This window comes from Mobula birostris, chromosome 26, assembly GCF_030028105.1.
Source record: "Mobula birostris isolate sMobBir1 chromosome 26, sMobBir1.hap1, whole genome shotgun sequence".
NCBI lineage: Eukaryota > Metazoa > Chordata > Chondrichthyes > Myliobatiformes > Myliobatidae > Mobula > Mobula birostris.
The window spans coordinates 5,043,917-5,058,331 of record NC_092395.1 but is presented as its reverse complement, the minus strand read 5'-3'; the positions used below and the strand labels follow the sequence as shown (position 1 = coordinate 5,058,331).

At 40.2% G+C, this 14,415-nt stretch overlaps 1 protein-coding gene across 2 annotated transcripts in view; it reads right to left on the bottom strand.

The window, feature by feature from the left end:
- Positions 1-14,415, bottom strand: part of hmg20b (high mobility group 20B) — a 38,540-nt gene that overhangs the window by 13,691 nt on the left and 10,434 nt on the right. For both annotated transcript variants that reach the window (XM_072244275.1, XM_072244274.1), the window contains exons 4-6: positions 6,672-6,816; positions 3,536-3,745; positions 2,678-2,798 (exon numbers count right to left, since the gene is read on the bottom strand). In XM_072244275.1, the coding sequence (XP_072100376.1) occupies positions 2,678-2,798; positions 3,536-3,745; positions 6,672-6,816 (476 nt within the window). The remainder of the gene's footprint in view (positions 1-2,677; positions 2,799-3,535; positions 3,746-6,671; positions 6,817-14,415) is intronic.

Here is a 14,415-nt window from a genome sequence, read left to right as displayed (position 1 = left end):
GATTTATGTGCTGTGTGCAATATATTTTTTGTGGATGCACCGTGGTCCATGTTAGAGTGAGTTCTTGGGTAGTTGATTCATTTACACTTAAATAGCTTGGCCACCGGTCTTCTGTTCAACAAAGTACAGTGGATTGGGTTCATAACAATGCATTTCCTAAAAGCTGTGAATACCAGATGCTGCTGATGCCGTAGTTTGACCAGATGCTGTAGTTTCCAAGACAGTATTATCTATACTTATTGAGGCCATGATCACCCAGCGTCAGCTGCAGTGGCTGGGGCACGTGATAAGGATGCCCCCATGTCAGCTACCCTGCAGAGTGTTATACGGCCAGCTACATCATGGTCGACGCTCAGCTGGAAGGCCGAAGAAGCGCTATAAGGATCAGATGAAGAATGTTTTAAGGAAGTGCAAGACCAGACCTGGGGACCTGGAGGATATTGCTGCTGACTGAACCACTTGGCGACAGCTGTGTAGGGACGGGGTTCGCATTCTGAAGATGGAAAGAACAACCCGAAGACAGCAGAAGAGAGCCAGGAGAAATGCAGCCATGGTTGCCACCACTACTACATATACATGTCCCACCTGTAATAGAGCTTGTGGGTCCAGGATAGGACTGTATAGTCATCAAAGATCTCACTGTTAAAGGAGTGGACGTTGTCATCGGATTTCGATGGACAACTGAAGATTACTTATACTTTGTAAATATGAATTGTCCTCTATGTCAGCACATAAAATACCAAATAAATGTATTGTGGATTTAACTTGCATTCTTAAAGGCTGTGAGTACCAACCCAGACATGCGGGCGTCAAGAGGAAAGGATGAAGTCAGAAGGTGTGATGTTTTGTATGTAGCTTCAAAAGAAAGCATTGTCTATACTTTGTAAACAGGGATTACTCTTTGTGTTTAGCAAATAAATATCACATTGGGTTAGCAGACCTTTCCACCAAAAGCATCTCCGTCCGTATGATGCCTGTTGTACCTTGTTTTGTTGAATAAAGAAGCTGCTTTGTATCTGCCAGTGACTCGGTCTCTCCGGTGATTTCTGCCTCGCCACAACAGTCCAGAGGAACATTGTTTCATTTGGTTGTATATATGTACAGTCAGATGACAATAAACTTGAATTTGAAGATTCAGCAGCCAAAATGTGGAAGAACCAGAAACGGAAGGGTGTAATGTTCACCGAAGACTATTGGCCTGGGAGGTGGCCTGAGAGCAAGGTCGTTCAGGGATTTGAAAAAAGACATGAGAAGTTTTAAAATCAAAGCCAGGCAGCTCGGTCAGAGACTTTACAGGGAGGCAATGCAGAAATGTGCCTGTAAATAAAACAATGCTTTCTTTTACTCGCTGGTTCACTGAACTTCACCTCAAACCGGTGGCCGGCTCAGAGTCGAGTCAGGAACATTCATAACATGACCTGGTTAATCCTGACACCACGTGCCAGACAAAAATGGCTGAATGTCTGGTACGACACACTTAAAAAAACCTCAAATCAGTAGCCTGCTGGTGGCGCAGTGGCATCAGTGCCGGACTTTGGAGTGAAGGCTCCTGAGTTCGAATCCAAGTCGGGCCACCCCCCGAGCACACTTTCCATTCATGCCGGGTTGAGCGTTGAGCTAGCCACTCGACCTCATAAAAAAACAAGGGTCGAGTCAGGAACGTTCATATCATGACCAAGTTAATCCGAAAGGAGACCAATCCTGACACTACGTGCCAGACAAGAATAGCTGACTGGTGCGACACGCTAGGAAGGACCTCAAATCAGTGATTTTCAACTGACTCCACTTACAAAGGTTGCAACATTTCATGCAGTAAAGGAACAAACAAGTTCCAATTTCCACATACTTGCAGCTACCTTAACATCAACAATAAAGGGAAGAGACTGTCTGTTCATAACACTGGATGTTACTGCAATATTAAAAAGAGAGAAAGTAAGCTTATTTGTCAAGATTCTTAGTGTTTTGTCAGATTTACATTTATGTAACTATTAAATTAGACTGTATAATTGTTATTTCCTTTTGCAGTTTAGCAAGTTATGCCTGCTTGTATTTTATATAATTACCTATGTAACATGTATCCTAGTAGTCACAGCATGTATATGCAATTGGTCAATGTGTTGCCTAGTGCTATAGTTCTGTCTCTTTCTGGAAGCTTCTTGGTATCACATTATTTGAATAGGGACCATCTGATTGGTTAGCTCTTATCTACAAATCTGAATGAAATGTCTGTTTATCTGGGGTATAAGAAGGCCTGAACACATTGGCATACCATCTTTTTCTTTTTAGTCCTTTTCCTTATTCTTCATTCTTAGCTACTATGTTGCAACTCTATATTTCCAATTCTCTTTGTTCTATTAGCACTTAATAAAACAATCGTGAAGCAACAAGTTTTGTGCCACTTCCTTGACTTCCAAAAGAACCTTGGATTTGAAAACATCAGAAACCACAAATTAAACTAACTTCTCAAGAGAAAAATTACAATTTCAAGGCAGTTAAAATGCAACAGCAGCCAGTTTACCCTGCTCCTGTTGGATCAGAAGTTGCAAGGGGAGCTACTCAATGAAGAAGCATAAGCAAAATCTTGAACGGTTATAATAACTTAAAGAATATTGATAGCCGAATTTAAAGACATTTTAGTAATGCTGATTGATTGCACTATTTCCATCCAGAATCCTACCTTTCTTTAGCTTCTTCTCCTGGATTTTCTGTGCACTCAACTTATATGCCTCAGTTTGCTGAAATTCTTTAAGTTCTTTCAGATATTGTTGTTTGTCTTTTTCTGCTTCATCCAGGTAACGCTGAAACAGAAGAAATAGAAATTTTTAACTATCATCTTCATGGCAAATAAAAAGTATGCTAACAACATATCTAAGAAACTAAAGGCCACAGTTCATTTGTTTTGGCCCTGCTCTACTCACCAGGAACCAATAGGTATTTACAGAGCTTTCTGCCCAGTGCTGAAATTTATATTTGCGATGTGTTTCTGGTGTTTAGCAGAGCCAACGGTTGTTTCTTGATTAACAACTGACAGCAGCAGTGGTGACTTCTTATTACAAATTTGTAAAATTAAATTTGTAAGTTTTTAAATGTATTCTTTATGTCCTGGAACTGAAGTAAATGAAACTGACTTCATTTGAAATTGATGTGCTGCATATGATATGGGATTTGCGGATGTACCGTGGTCCAGAGGAACTTTGTACAGTCAAAGGACAATAAACTTGAATTTGGACTTGCACTTGATTTATGTTCTCTCATCAATTTACATCAGAAGGCCTCCACTGCAGTGTATACGCAATTACAATGCACATATCTGTTTTCCCAAAGTAGGACACCTCAATTACACTGTATACGTGTTTTTGTGATATCACACCGGAGGAATATTGTATCATTTCTTAATGCATGCATTACTAAATGACAATAAAAGAGGATTGCGTGTCCTCATAATCTAATCTAATATGTATTTAAAATGTACATATCTGTTTTTCCAAAACAGAAGACCTCAATTACAGTATATATGTAAAGACAATGCCCATACCTGTTTTTCCAAAGCAGGAAGCTTGCTCCATTCATTCCCAAGCATGCGGGTGATTTCTGGGAATGGCAAGTCTGGGTGTTGCATACGAATTTGCTCTCGACGCTCATTGAGAAACCGGACATACCCAGTTACTGGTGCTTTAGGACCATTGGGCAAAACCTTCTTCCTTTTCTTTCCTTTTGGCCAGCCCCGCTTTTTCACTACACGTTGCTGTTAAACCATAAAATGAAATGATTAATACAAAATCAATCTAGATATTCAGACAGAATTGTGGACTGTATCTCCAACAGGAAGAGATCAAATCCATCAAAACTCAACCATATGACACACTTCTTAATATATACTAACAATTTTGTACTTTGAGAAACTAAGAGCAATTCAGGCAAATTAAAAAACACATTTCAAGAAAAAAAATGAATATATATTTTCCTGACACTGGAATGATTACAGGAATGCATCAAGTTCGTAGCTACGAGCTTAACCTTCACTTTATGAAAGGAATACAGATTATATAATGTAAAACAACTTGTATGGAGTAGGACATTTGACAATAAGTAGGATGACTATTTAGAATTCAGGCTACAACACTTTGGGAAGAAAAATTAATACTTCTTCTTGCCTACCAAGGAGGTTTGCAAAATAATTGACATGCTCTACCAATGTCTTAATTATTGGTTGGACTTTGCAAATGGCCTCTAATAAGGCCACTTACGCTTGGATGTTAATTGCCCCAACAGCCCTCTGTGAAACCAAATTAGATGGACCTGAGTGAATGAGAACTTTACATCTTCAGACTGCGTCACTTAAACTTTTTATTTCTGCTGGTTCATTTCCCTTTTAATGAAAAGGGCAATTATCACGTTGTGCAGACTACCACATTCACTGTTGACCAACTAGTGGATCCCCCATGCACACCTAAAAAAATAACTTTGAACCATAAAGAAATGAAAACACACCAACTGAGAGCATAGTGGCAACCCTGTGATGGCATTACGAGATTGGAAATTCTGAGACCTGGGTCAACAATCCCAAGAGCCCTGTGATTATGTTATAAGACCGGAACTCCCAAGACCTGGAATGAAGCACGAATGTTGTTTATTTTGGCTGTTTTATTAAGTGTTACAAGAATGAAGAATGAACAAAGGGCCTAGAGAACAAAAAAAGTCGTGATTGCCTCACACCCAGACTAGATATAACATAATTCCAATGACAATTAATCTATAAATTAGCCAGTTCAAGCAGTGTGATACCTGCCACAGAAAAATAAGAAACTTCTACAAACATACAGAAGCAACTAACGTGGAATTACTAAAAAATATTCATTGAACAATAACATGTATATAGGTGATCATATAAAAATATAAGCAAGCATTGTAAAGTTAAACTACAAGGAAAATATGAGAAAAATAACATTTCTATACCCCACAATACAACATCCTCCCTTCCACAACCAGGGAAGATGTCCTCTGGGAAGAAAACCTGCCATCCTCACTTGTCTGGCCCACAGCAGTGTTTTCTCTTTCATAGGGCTCACCTAGCCGTTGTTCAGGCCAGTTAGAGATGGACAACAGGTGCCAGCTCTGCCCACAGTTCCCACACCACAAAGAGGAATACAGCAAAGAATAACATAACTACAGGGACAAGTTACAGGAATATATTAAAAATGTAACGCCCTGGTTAGGATTTTTTTTACTGCTATGCTCCAGGTATTTTAGCAGTTCTGTAACAGCAGTCTGTTCTGCTTTCAGCTTGTTTGGGTTTGAGTTGAGATAAAAGGCTGTTTTTGTTCAACTTAGGACTGTGGTATCAGCCAATCAGGATGGTGGAATTGGGAGTAGGTTCTAGAGGATGCTGAGCAGAGAGGTTTTTGTGAGGGACACTAGTGTGGGTCGAGGTCTTTTTAGCAGGAGAAGACAAGAAGGAAGATGGCTGAGGATGCCATCCCTGTTGGCTTCAAGGAAGAAGCACTCCTGTGGGAGAGCCCACTTATCCAGGATGGATTTCGAGTGACATTCGTAAGGTGGTGTGTGCTTTCATGCAGACAGAGGGTCCAGCGCACCAGTTACAGACAACTTCAAGATGAGCTCCAACTTATGTGCACATTTGACTGTTAATTGAGCCCTTTTTGTTTTTTCCTCCTTTCTTTTCTTTAAAAGCTCTTTGGTTAATGTTCAAAAACATACTTTCTTTATAATTGTACTCAGTGTATGATCTGTTATTTCTTGTCCATAGGCGATTGCAGGGGGACAGTAAATCATACAGCATTCACACAAACCGAGATTTGGGTGGGCAAATCATCCCAATCTCATGGGTTTGGTGGGACCAAAGTTGTATACACCCTAAACATACGGAGCTTGAGAAAGGTGGGTTTCTATCTCAGGTTTACTGAATGGCCAAGCCCTATGACATTATGGCTCCTGATATAAGACACGGACAGAGGAAATATCACACCTGTATCCATCTTGTCACATCTCATGAGTATTTTTTTTCTTTCAATAACTTTTCCCATTTTGAAGAATGAAAGAGATGAAGCCATCATTGCTCAGCCTTTCCAAACTTTATTGTACTGTATCTACTAAAAGTTTACCAAAATTAACAAAAACATGATTCACAAATATTACTGTTTCAAGAGCAAATAAAGATAAGATGGAAATGGCTGAATTTCCACCTAGTGCTACAAATCAAATCAAAATTAATCCATGCAAAAAATTATATTAAAAAAACTGCTTACAGTACTGTGCAAAAGTCTTAGGACCCCTAGCTATATATGTGCCCAAGTCTTCATTTAGGTTTACTATGTTTTTTTTAAATCATTGTGCTCTTTATCTTATTGTGTATTTTTTTTGTGCTGCAGATACGGAGTAACAATTATTTCATTCTCCTTCACACGTGTATTCTAGAAATGATGTTAAACAATCTTGAATCTTTGAATCTTGAATTTACTTGGTGTTCAGGTCACCAAAGAGAAATTGCATTTGATACAATACAATTAATCATGTAGGTTTAAGCTATGAATGTCTCCAGACCTTGCATGCAATACTGTTAGTAGCTACTACTAGATGACAATAACGTATATTCAGACAATAAACAAATTACAGCCTTCTGAAAAATATCAGTTCACTTATCATCTACTTACTTCTTCTTCCCCTGTATTAGCAGTTCCAGCTACATTTCTGTCAGATTGCTTGTGAGATGGCTGACTTTTAGAACTCTCTACAACTTCTTGCTTAATGACAGTCTGTAACACTCCATTGTGATTGAAAGATTTAGAGGCTAGGCTCCTATAGATTAAATATAAACAGAAAATAAATGTAATCTATTAGTTAACAGCAAAAGAAACACAGCACATTACATATCTCACACTGCAACAAATTGTATTCAAGGCCATCAATAGCATTTTTATGCACAATTGAAACAAACACAAGGTATCATTTCCAAAGTGCTGAAGGAACTCAGCCAGTCAGGCAACAGTTACAGAGTGGAATAAACAGTCAACATTTCAGTCCTGATGAAAGGTCTCCATTCAAAACTTTGACTACATAGATGATGTCTGACTTGCTGAGTTCTTCCAGCATTTTTGTTTATGCCCTAGAAGCAAAAATAAGTACAAAAGGTCATGAATTCAGCTCAGTACATCACAGGTAAAACCCTCCCAACCATTAAGCACATCTACATGAAACATTGCCCTAAGAAGGCAGCATCCAAAGGTCCTTACCACCCAGGCCATGTAGTCCGTGAGCCAGTAGGGTTGGTCGGTACCATCTGAGGGGAATAATGCTCATAGTGATTTTTGGCAAGGTATACATCTCTAGAGTTAGAAAATATGTGATAGCATTGCACCAGTGGTAGCTTTATTACTTCAAATAAGTAATCATTTTTTGTATATATTCCATATTAACATCAGTACAGCAGAAAATGTTACCCTACCCCCTAAAAGGTAAAAAACCTCATTTGGAGAGATTTCTGGAGTTCTTTCAATGTCATGATATTTCCATATTGTTGTATCAAATCAAAACAATCTTAAGCTTTTGTTATAGCATATAGAATTGCAGTACAATAATTCAAATGTAGGGTTCCACACAGCCATAACCTAGACCCCATTTGGTTGTAAAATGATTATATTTAATCAAAGACTGCTTTCCATACTTTCATAACCTATTAATAATCATAATAATTTTCCACATCTTCCACATCTTCATCTGAACTTTCCACATTCTCTGAGGTGGATGCCTGGTTCTCACAGTCTGCCAGCCTACACATGTCAGTACACCTGAGGCCATTTGCAACACACATACATCTTGGGAGTGAACATTTTTTTGGACAGTTACAGGCCAGTAGATCCAGGACGGCATCGGGTGCTGGCTGGCCTTCCATCCAGTGCACCACCAACTGTTCAGCTTCCTCTTCTCTCTCCATCTTCTATCCTCTGCCAACAGGGCTTGGGACTTGTGGGTCCTTCTCCAAACTCGCTGTGCATGTTTTGTTAAGCAGTCCTTGCATGGTGGGAGTTGATGACGTTCGATTTCATCTTTTTTGGCACAGAAAAGGTGATACCTGAGCTCATTGACTTTGTTGGTCGATGCTTTTGGGGCATACAGAAGACATGTAAATGCCTCCAGTTTGTTCATCAGTTCTGGGGAGAGGTCCCATTCCTGACCCAAGTCTAAGAATGTGTCCTGAGTTTCCGTGTTGCTGGTCAGAAGTTTTAGGGCACTTGTCTTCCCTTTGCCTGCAAAAGCGTTTACAGTGTCACATCCTGTATATGCATGCAACCCGATAAGAGCCCTACAAACCTCTATTCCAACGGTGGTAGCAAACTTCCTGATGTCTACAAGCCTTGTACAGGTTCTAGTGCCACACTTCTGGAACAATGAGGCCTCAATCTTGTCACAAAATGTTAAAGACATGATAAAGACATCTGTGTCTTCTGAGCAGATCACTACAGATTGGTATCCCTCTCTTGTGGCATGGGCAACATGAAGAAGTAGGCAGCCATCTGCTTCTTCTTGTTGACACTGAAGAGCTGACACCTCCTCACTGTCCTGAGATGTGATTCTATAATATTTGTCATTCACAGTTGCATACAGAATCTTCTCCTGTAGCTTTGCTCTGTACTCCGCCTTCTTCCATTCATGGACTATGAAGATAATGAGACTATTTTTGTTACTGACTTTGGTCAGGAAGCTCCTCCACTGCCTCACCATCTGTGTGCCTGTGAAACCTTGCAACTCATGACCAGTCTCTTCACCCCGTAGAGATCTTTCACTATTCTTGATAAGAGTTCTCCTTGTATGTGTTGAACACAACATCTATTCTGCTACTTTGACTGACCTCCCTCACAGCCATACTTAGAATTGTTGTGGCAACATCTCTGAAAGTAACTTGATCACCTTTTACTCTTTGGATCAAGATCATTCCATCAACCACTGTAGCAGAGTTTCCTGGGAGTTGCTCTTCTACTGATACATTTTTCTGCAAGGTTGTGGCTAAAGTAGCTTTATTTGTCTTTCTCAGCAATCCTTCTGGTGTGGACAGGGCCCAAGGCAATGGTCCAAGGGGCTGAGAAAGGATATCCTCCATAGGTAGGCTGCGCCCTTGTGCCATCACTATGACGTGTCCAAACAGAGACCTGTCTGCTTTCAAGATGATCACCCGCCCATTTGATTTCACTTCTCTCTTCTTACACGTATCACTGAATGTTTTCAGCTTGTTGGTTTTCATTGGGTCATGGAATTTCTTTGCTGGTGGGTCTTCCTCTAGTCTCTCATCCTTGAAGGTTGCATAGCATTGCTCACCAATCTCATATGCCTTCAACAGGTCGGAGGCAATATCTTGGGGGCTGCCTTTGCCGTAGAGATGCTAATGAGGTCCTGCTTCTCTGCAAATGGGTTGACCCATTCATGTATGAGGCTAACCACTGCTGAAACTGCTTCCTCATCTTTCTGGATTCTTGGCCACTGTAGCTCTGCATGACAAAGCTCTGATTTGTTACCTTGCACCATCTCCCTTAACTGTCCCAGGAATGCACTGTGGTGCTCAGCTGTTATGTAGTAACGCTTGATAGCTCCAGCATTCAGGCTGAACTGTGATGTGCCTCCAGGAGTCTGTGTGTCTTTGTTCACTGTGGCTTCAATAGCCTGGTCCACAGGGATCTGCCCAAAGGGGTTGTTACTTGACAGCTGCACTGAGAATTGGCCTGTCTTGAAGACCTCATACACAGAAGGATTCTTCTCTGGGAGGTTCATCATCTGAGCAAAGTAAGGGGACAGGTACCTGGCATAATTCATCTTATCATAGGCAAAGCACCATGGGATCATGGTTCTTATAGCATGGAGGTTACTATGCAAGCTACCACTGCTGCAATGCTAGCACATATTTTCTAGCACTAGGGGTGTATACCTTGCCAAAAATCACTATAAGAATTACTCCCCCCAGATGGTACCGGTGGCCCAAATTTAGGGTCCTGGCTCACAGACTAATGCTCTTTTCTTGCTGCTGCCCTCAGGTAGATGATACAAGTGTCTCAGGACTCGCACCACCAGGTACTACCCCTCAACCATCAGCCCTTGAACAAAAGGGTATAACTGCACTCACTCTACTTCTGGTATTCCCACAATTGATGGTCTCACTTTAAAGGCTCTTTATCTTGTTATTTCACGCTCATTGCTTATTGTTATTTATGTATATTTGCATTTTCAGTTTTTTGTTCATCGATCCTATTTACAGTTACTGCTATTTTGATGTGCGTTGCTTGAATTTCCAGCTCTACAGAATTCCTGTTGTTTACAGTTACTGTTATTTAGATTTGCTAAGTATGCACACAGGAAAAAGAATCTCAGGGTTGTATGTGGTGACATGCATGTACTCTGATAATAAATTTTACTTTGAATTTTTGAATTTTGAAGTGGCTGCAAGGTCCAGAAAGGCTGCAATGTGGCAAAACTCTCCTTCCACAATCTCCAGTAGGCTGGTACTGACTTCTAGCAACAAGGATTTGAGGTATGGAGCTCCCCCATTGCCTCAGCTAGCATTTAATGCTCATTGTTGCTACTGAAATTTGGACAGAACTAAATTAGACCAATTTGTTCACGCTTTTTGTTTTATCATGCAACTCATTTAGTTGCCCTTCCACACACCCCCATAAGCCTTTAATGCTGCCCCGTTGGGTCTGCACCCACTTTACAAGACAAAGTAACAAAACTGGAAATATAGCTCTGCCCAATTCACCTTTAAGACTGTCTGTTCAGCATTTTTGCTCACCATTCTGAGGGTCTGCAAGTCAGCAGATAATTGGTCTTGCAGTATCTCATTCACGATGAAAATATTTCTGTGCAAGCTTATCTATAACCACATAAATGAGCCACGTGATAATGGGCCACAGTCATTGATGGTAGAGTGAAGTGGTTCTGGTGTGCATAAGAGGTCATATTTGGAGGACACTGGACCTGAGGTTTTAAAATTGGTAATGACGGACTAGAATCGCATCACCGACTGGTATGAAGGGGGCCACCACGCAGGATCAGAAAAAGCCACACAAGTTGTAAACTCAGCTCCATCATGGGCACTAGAGTTGAGGACACTTTCAAGGGATATAGGAGACTTGGTTCGGAAAAAGAGAGGGATTTATAATAAATATAGGCAGCTTGGAGTTAATGAGCTGCTCGAAGAATATAGAGAATGTAAAAAGAATCTTAAGGAGGAAATTAGAAAAGCTAAAAGAAGATACAAGGCAGCTTTAGCAAGTAAGGTGAAAATAAATCCGAAGGGTTTCTACAGTTATATAAATAGCAAAAGGATAGTGAGGGATAAAATTGGTCCCTTAGAGAATCAGAATGGACGACTATGTGCGGAGCCAAAAGAGATGGGGGAGATTGTGAACAATATCTTTTCTTTGGTATTCACTAAGGAGAAGGATATTGAATTGTGTAAGGTAAGGGAAACAAGAAGGGTAGTTATGGAAAGTATGACGATTAAAGAAGAGGAAGTACTGGCACTTTTAAGGAATATAAAAGTGGATAAGTCTCCGGGTCCTGACAAGATATTCCCTAGGACCTTGAGGGAAGTTAGTGTAGAAATAGCAGGGGCTGTAACAGAAATATTTCAAATGTCATTAGAAACGGGGATGGTGCCGGAGGATTGGCGTATTGCTCATGTGGTTTCATTGTTTAAAAAGGGTTCTAAGAGTAAACCTAGCAATTATCGGCCTGTGAGTTTGATGTCAGTGGTGGGTAAATTGATGGAAGGTATTCTTAGAGATGGTATATATAATTATCTGGATAGACAGGGTCTGATTAGGGAACAGTCAACATGGATTTGTGCGTAGAAGGTCATGTTTGACAAATCATTGTATTTTTTGGTGAGGTTACTCGGAAAGTTGATGAGGGTAAAGCGGTGGATGTTGTCTATATGGACTTCAGTAAGGCCTTTGACAAGCTTCAACACGGAAGGTTAGTTCGGAAGGTTCAATCGTTAGGTATTAATATCGAAGTAGTAAAATGGATTCAGCAATGGCTGGATGGGAGATGCCAGAGAGTAGTGGTGGATAACTGTGTGTCAGATTGGAGGACAGTGTGTAGCGGTGTGCCTCAGGGATCTGTACTGGGTCCAATGTTGTTTGTCATATATATTAATGATCTGGATGATGGGGTGGTAAATTGGATTAGTAAGTATGCAGATGATACTAAGATAGGTGACGTTGTGGATAATGAAGTAGGTTTTCAAAGCTTGCAGAGAGATTTAGGCCAGTTAGAAGAGTGGGCTGAAAGATGGCAGATGGAGTTCAATGCTGAAAAATATGAGCTGCTACATTTTGGTAGGACTAATCAAAATAGGACATACATGGTAAATGGTAGGGCATTGAAGAATGCAGTAGAACAGAGGGATCTAGGAATAATGGTGCATAGTTCCCTGAAGGTGGAATCTCATGTGGATAGGGTGGTGAAGAAAGCTTTTGGTACGCTGGCCTTTATAAATCAGAGCATTGAGTATAGGAGTTGGGATGTAATGTTGAAATTGTATAAGGCATTGGTAAGGCCAAATTTGGAGTATTGTGCACAGTTCTGGTCACCGAATTATAGGAAAGATGTCAATAAAATTGACAGAGTACAGAGGTGGTTTACTAAAATGTTGCCTGGGTTTCATCTCCTAAGTTACAGAAAAAGGTTGAACAAGTTGGGACTTTATTCTTTGGAACCTAGAAGGTTGAAAGGGGACATGATAGAGGTGTTTAAAATTATGAGGGGGATTGATAGAGTTGACGTGGATAGGCTTTTTCCATTGAGAGTGAGGGAGATTCAAACAAGAGGATATGAGTTGAGAGTTAAAGGGCAAAAGTTTAGGGGTAATATGAGGGGGAACTTCTTTACTCAGAGAATGGTGGCTGTGTGGAACGAGCTTCCAGCAGAAGTGGTTGAGGCAGGTTCGATGTTGTCGTTTAAAGTTAAATTGGATAGATATATGGACAAGAAGGGAATGGAGGATTATGGACCGAGTGCAGGTCGGTGGGACTAGGTGAGAGTAGGAGTTCGGCATAGACTAGAAGGGCTGAGATGGCCTGTTTCCGTGCTGTAATTGTTATATGGTTATATGGTTAAAAGGAGATGCCTCAAAAAGATGGCATCCATCATTAAGGACATACCCTCTTCTCATTGCTACCATCAGGGAAGTACAGGAGCAGAGGGATATTTCAAGAACAGCTTCTTCCCCTCCATCATCAGATTTCTGAATGGTCAATGAATCATGGACACTATCTTTTTTTTGCAATAAGTTTTCTCACACACACACACACACATATATATATATACGTACACACATGCAGTATTTTAAAAAAGGCCAGCAGCTGCAAGGACTGCAGAGTTAAAAAAAATGGCAGAAAAGTGAAGATTTCAGAGTTTATAAACAGTGAGTATGAGGTGATAATAATCATTTTAAAAAAAAACAGAAGTGGCTGGTTACATTGGCACATTTGATTACACAACAGATAACTTGGTTTTAATTACAGAACGGATTGAGCAGCATTTTGAAACCAATGAAAACAAGCAGAAATTTTGCTGAGTGCATTAGGTTCAGTGTTTAACTTTTCCAATTAAACCATCTGAAACGAGCTTTGCGGATATTCTGAAAGTCATGCAGGAACATTTAGAACCAACACCATTGTTGACTGCAGAACACTTCAGGTTTTATAAGCGGAATCAAAAAGAAGGAGGGAGTCTATTTCAGTGTGCGTGGCCAAATTTTAGAGATTGTCTGAGCATCGCCAGTTCAATGATGGGCTTACTAAAGCACTGAGAGATCTTTTGGTTATTAAAATCTTACAAGAAAGCTTTCAAAAGCTGTTCCTAACTGAAGCACGAACAAGAATGCGTAATCAAACTATACACAGGATTACTCAAATGTTAAGCCTCTCCCTGTGCAATTTTTCTTACATCAAATAAAAATTCATTAGCTCTTGTTCTGTCACGAAAGTACATTTCTCTAACCCTTTGATTAAATCACCCAACAACTTAATTAACTCGTCAATAGTAAATCTTTTAGTTTCATCATCCTCACTGCCACTTTATCACTTGCAATGTTTTTAATCAGCATTCAGAACAGTCTATATTTTCCGGGACCATAAGGTGATGCACAACAGGTGTTTCATTGACGACAATCATTCACTCATGTAGATTTTCTTCATCGAGACTACTTGCTATATCTTTGAAAGCAGGTCCTGTTACACTTTTTGCACATGCAAGCAAATCATGAACAACTACTTTCTTCTTTGGTACACGAAATCCTGAAAAATCGTAAAGCTTTTCTTCAGATGCATTATCCAACATCAAGGCAGGCCACAACTTACCGGTATGCCAGCTATTCTTTAGTGTTGAAGGTTCTACCTTCTC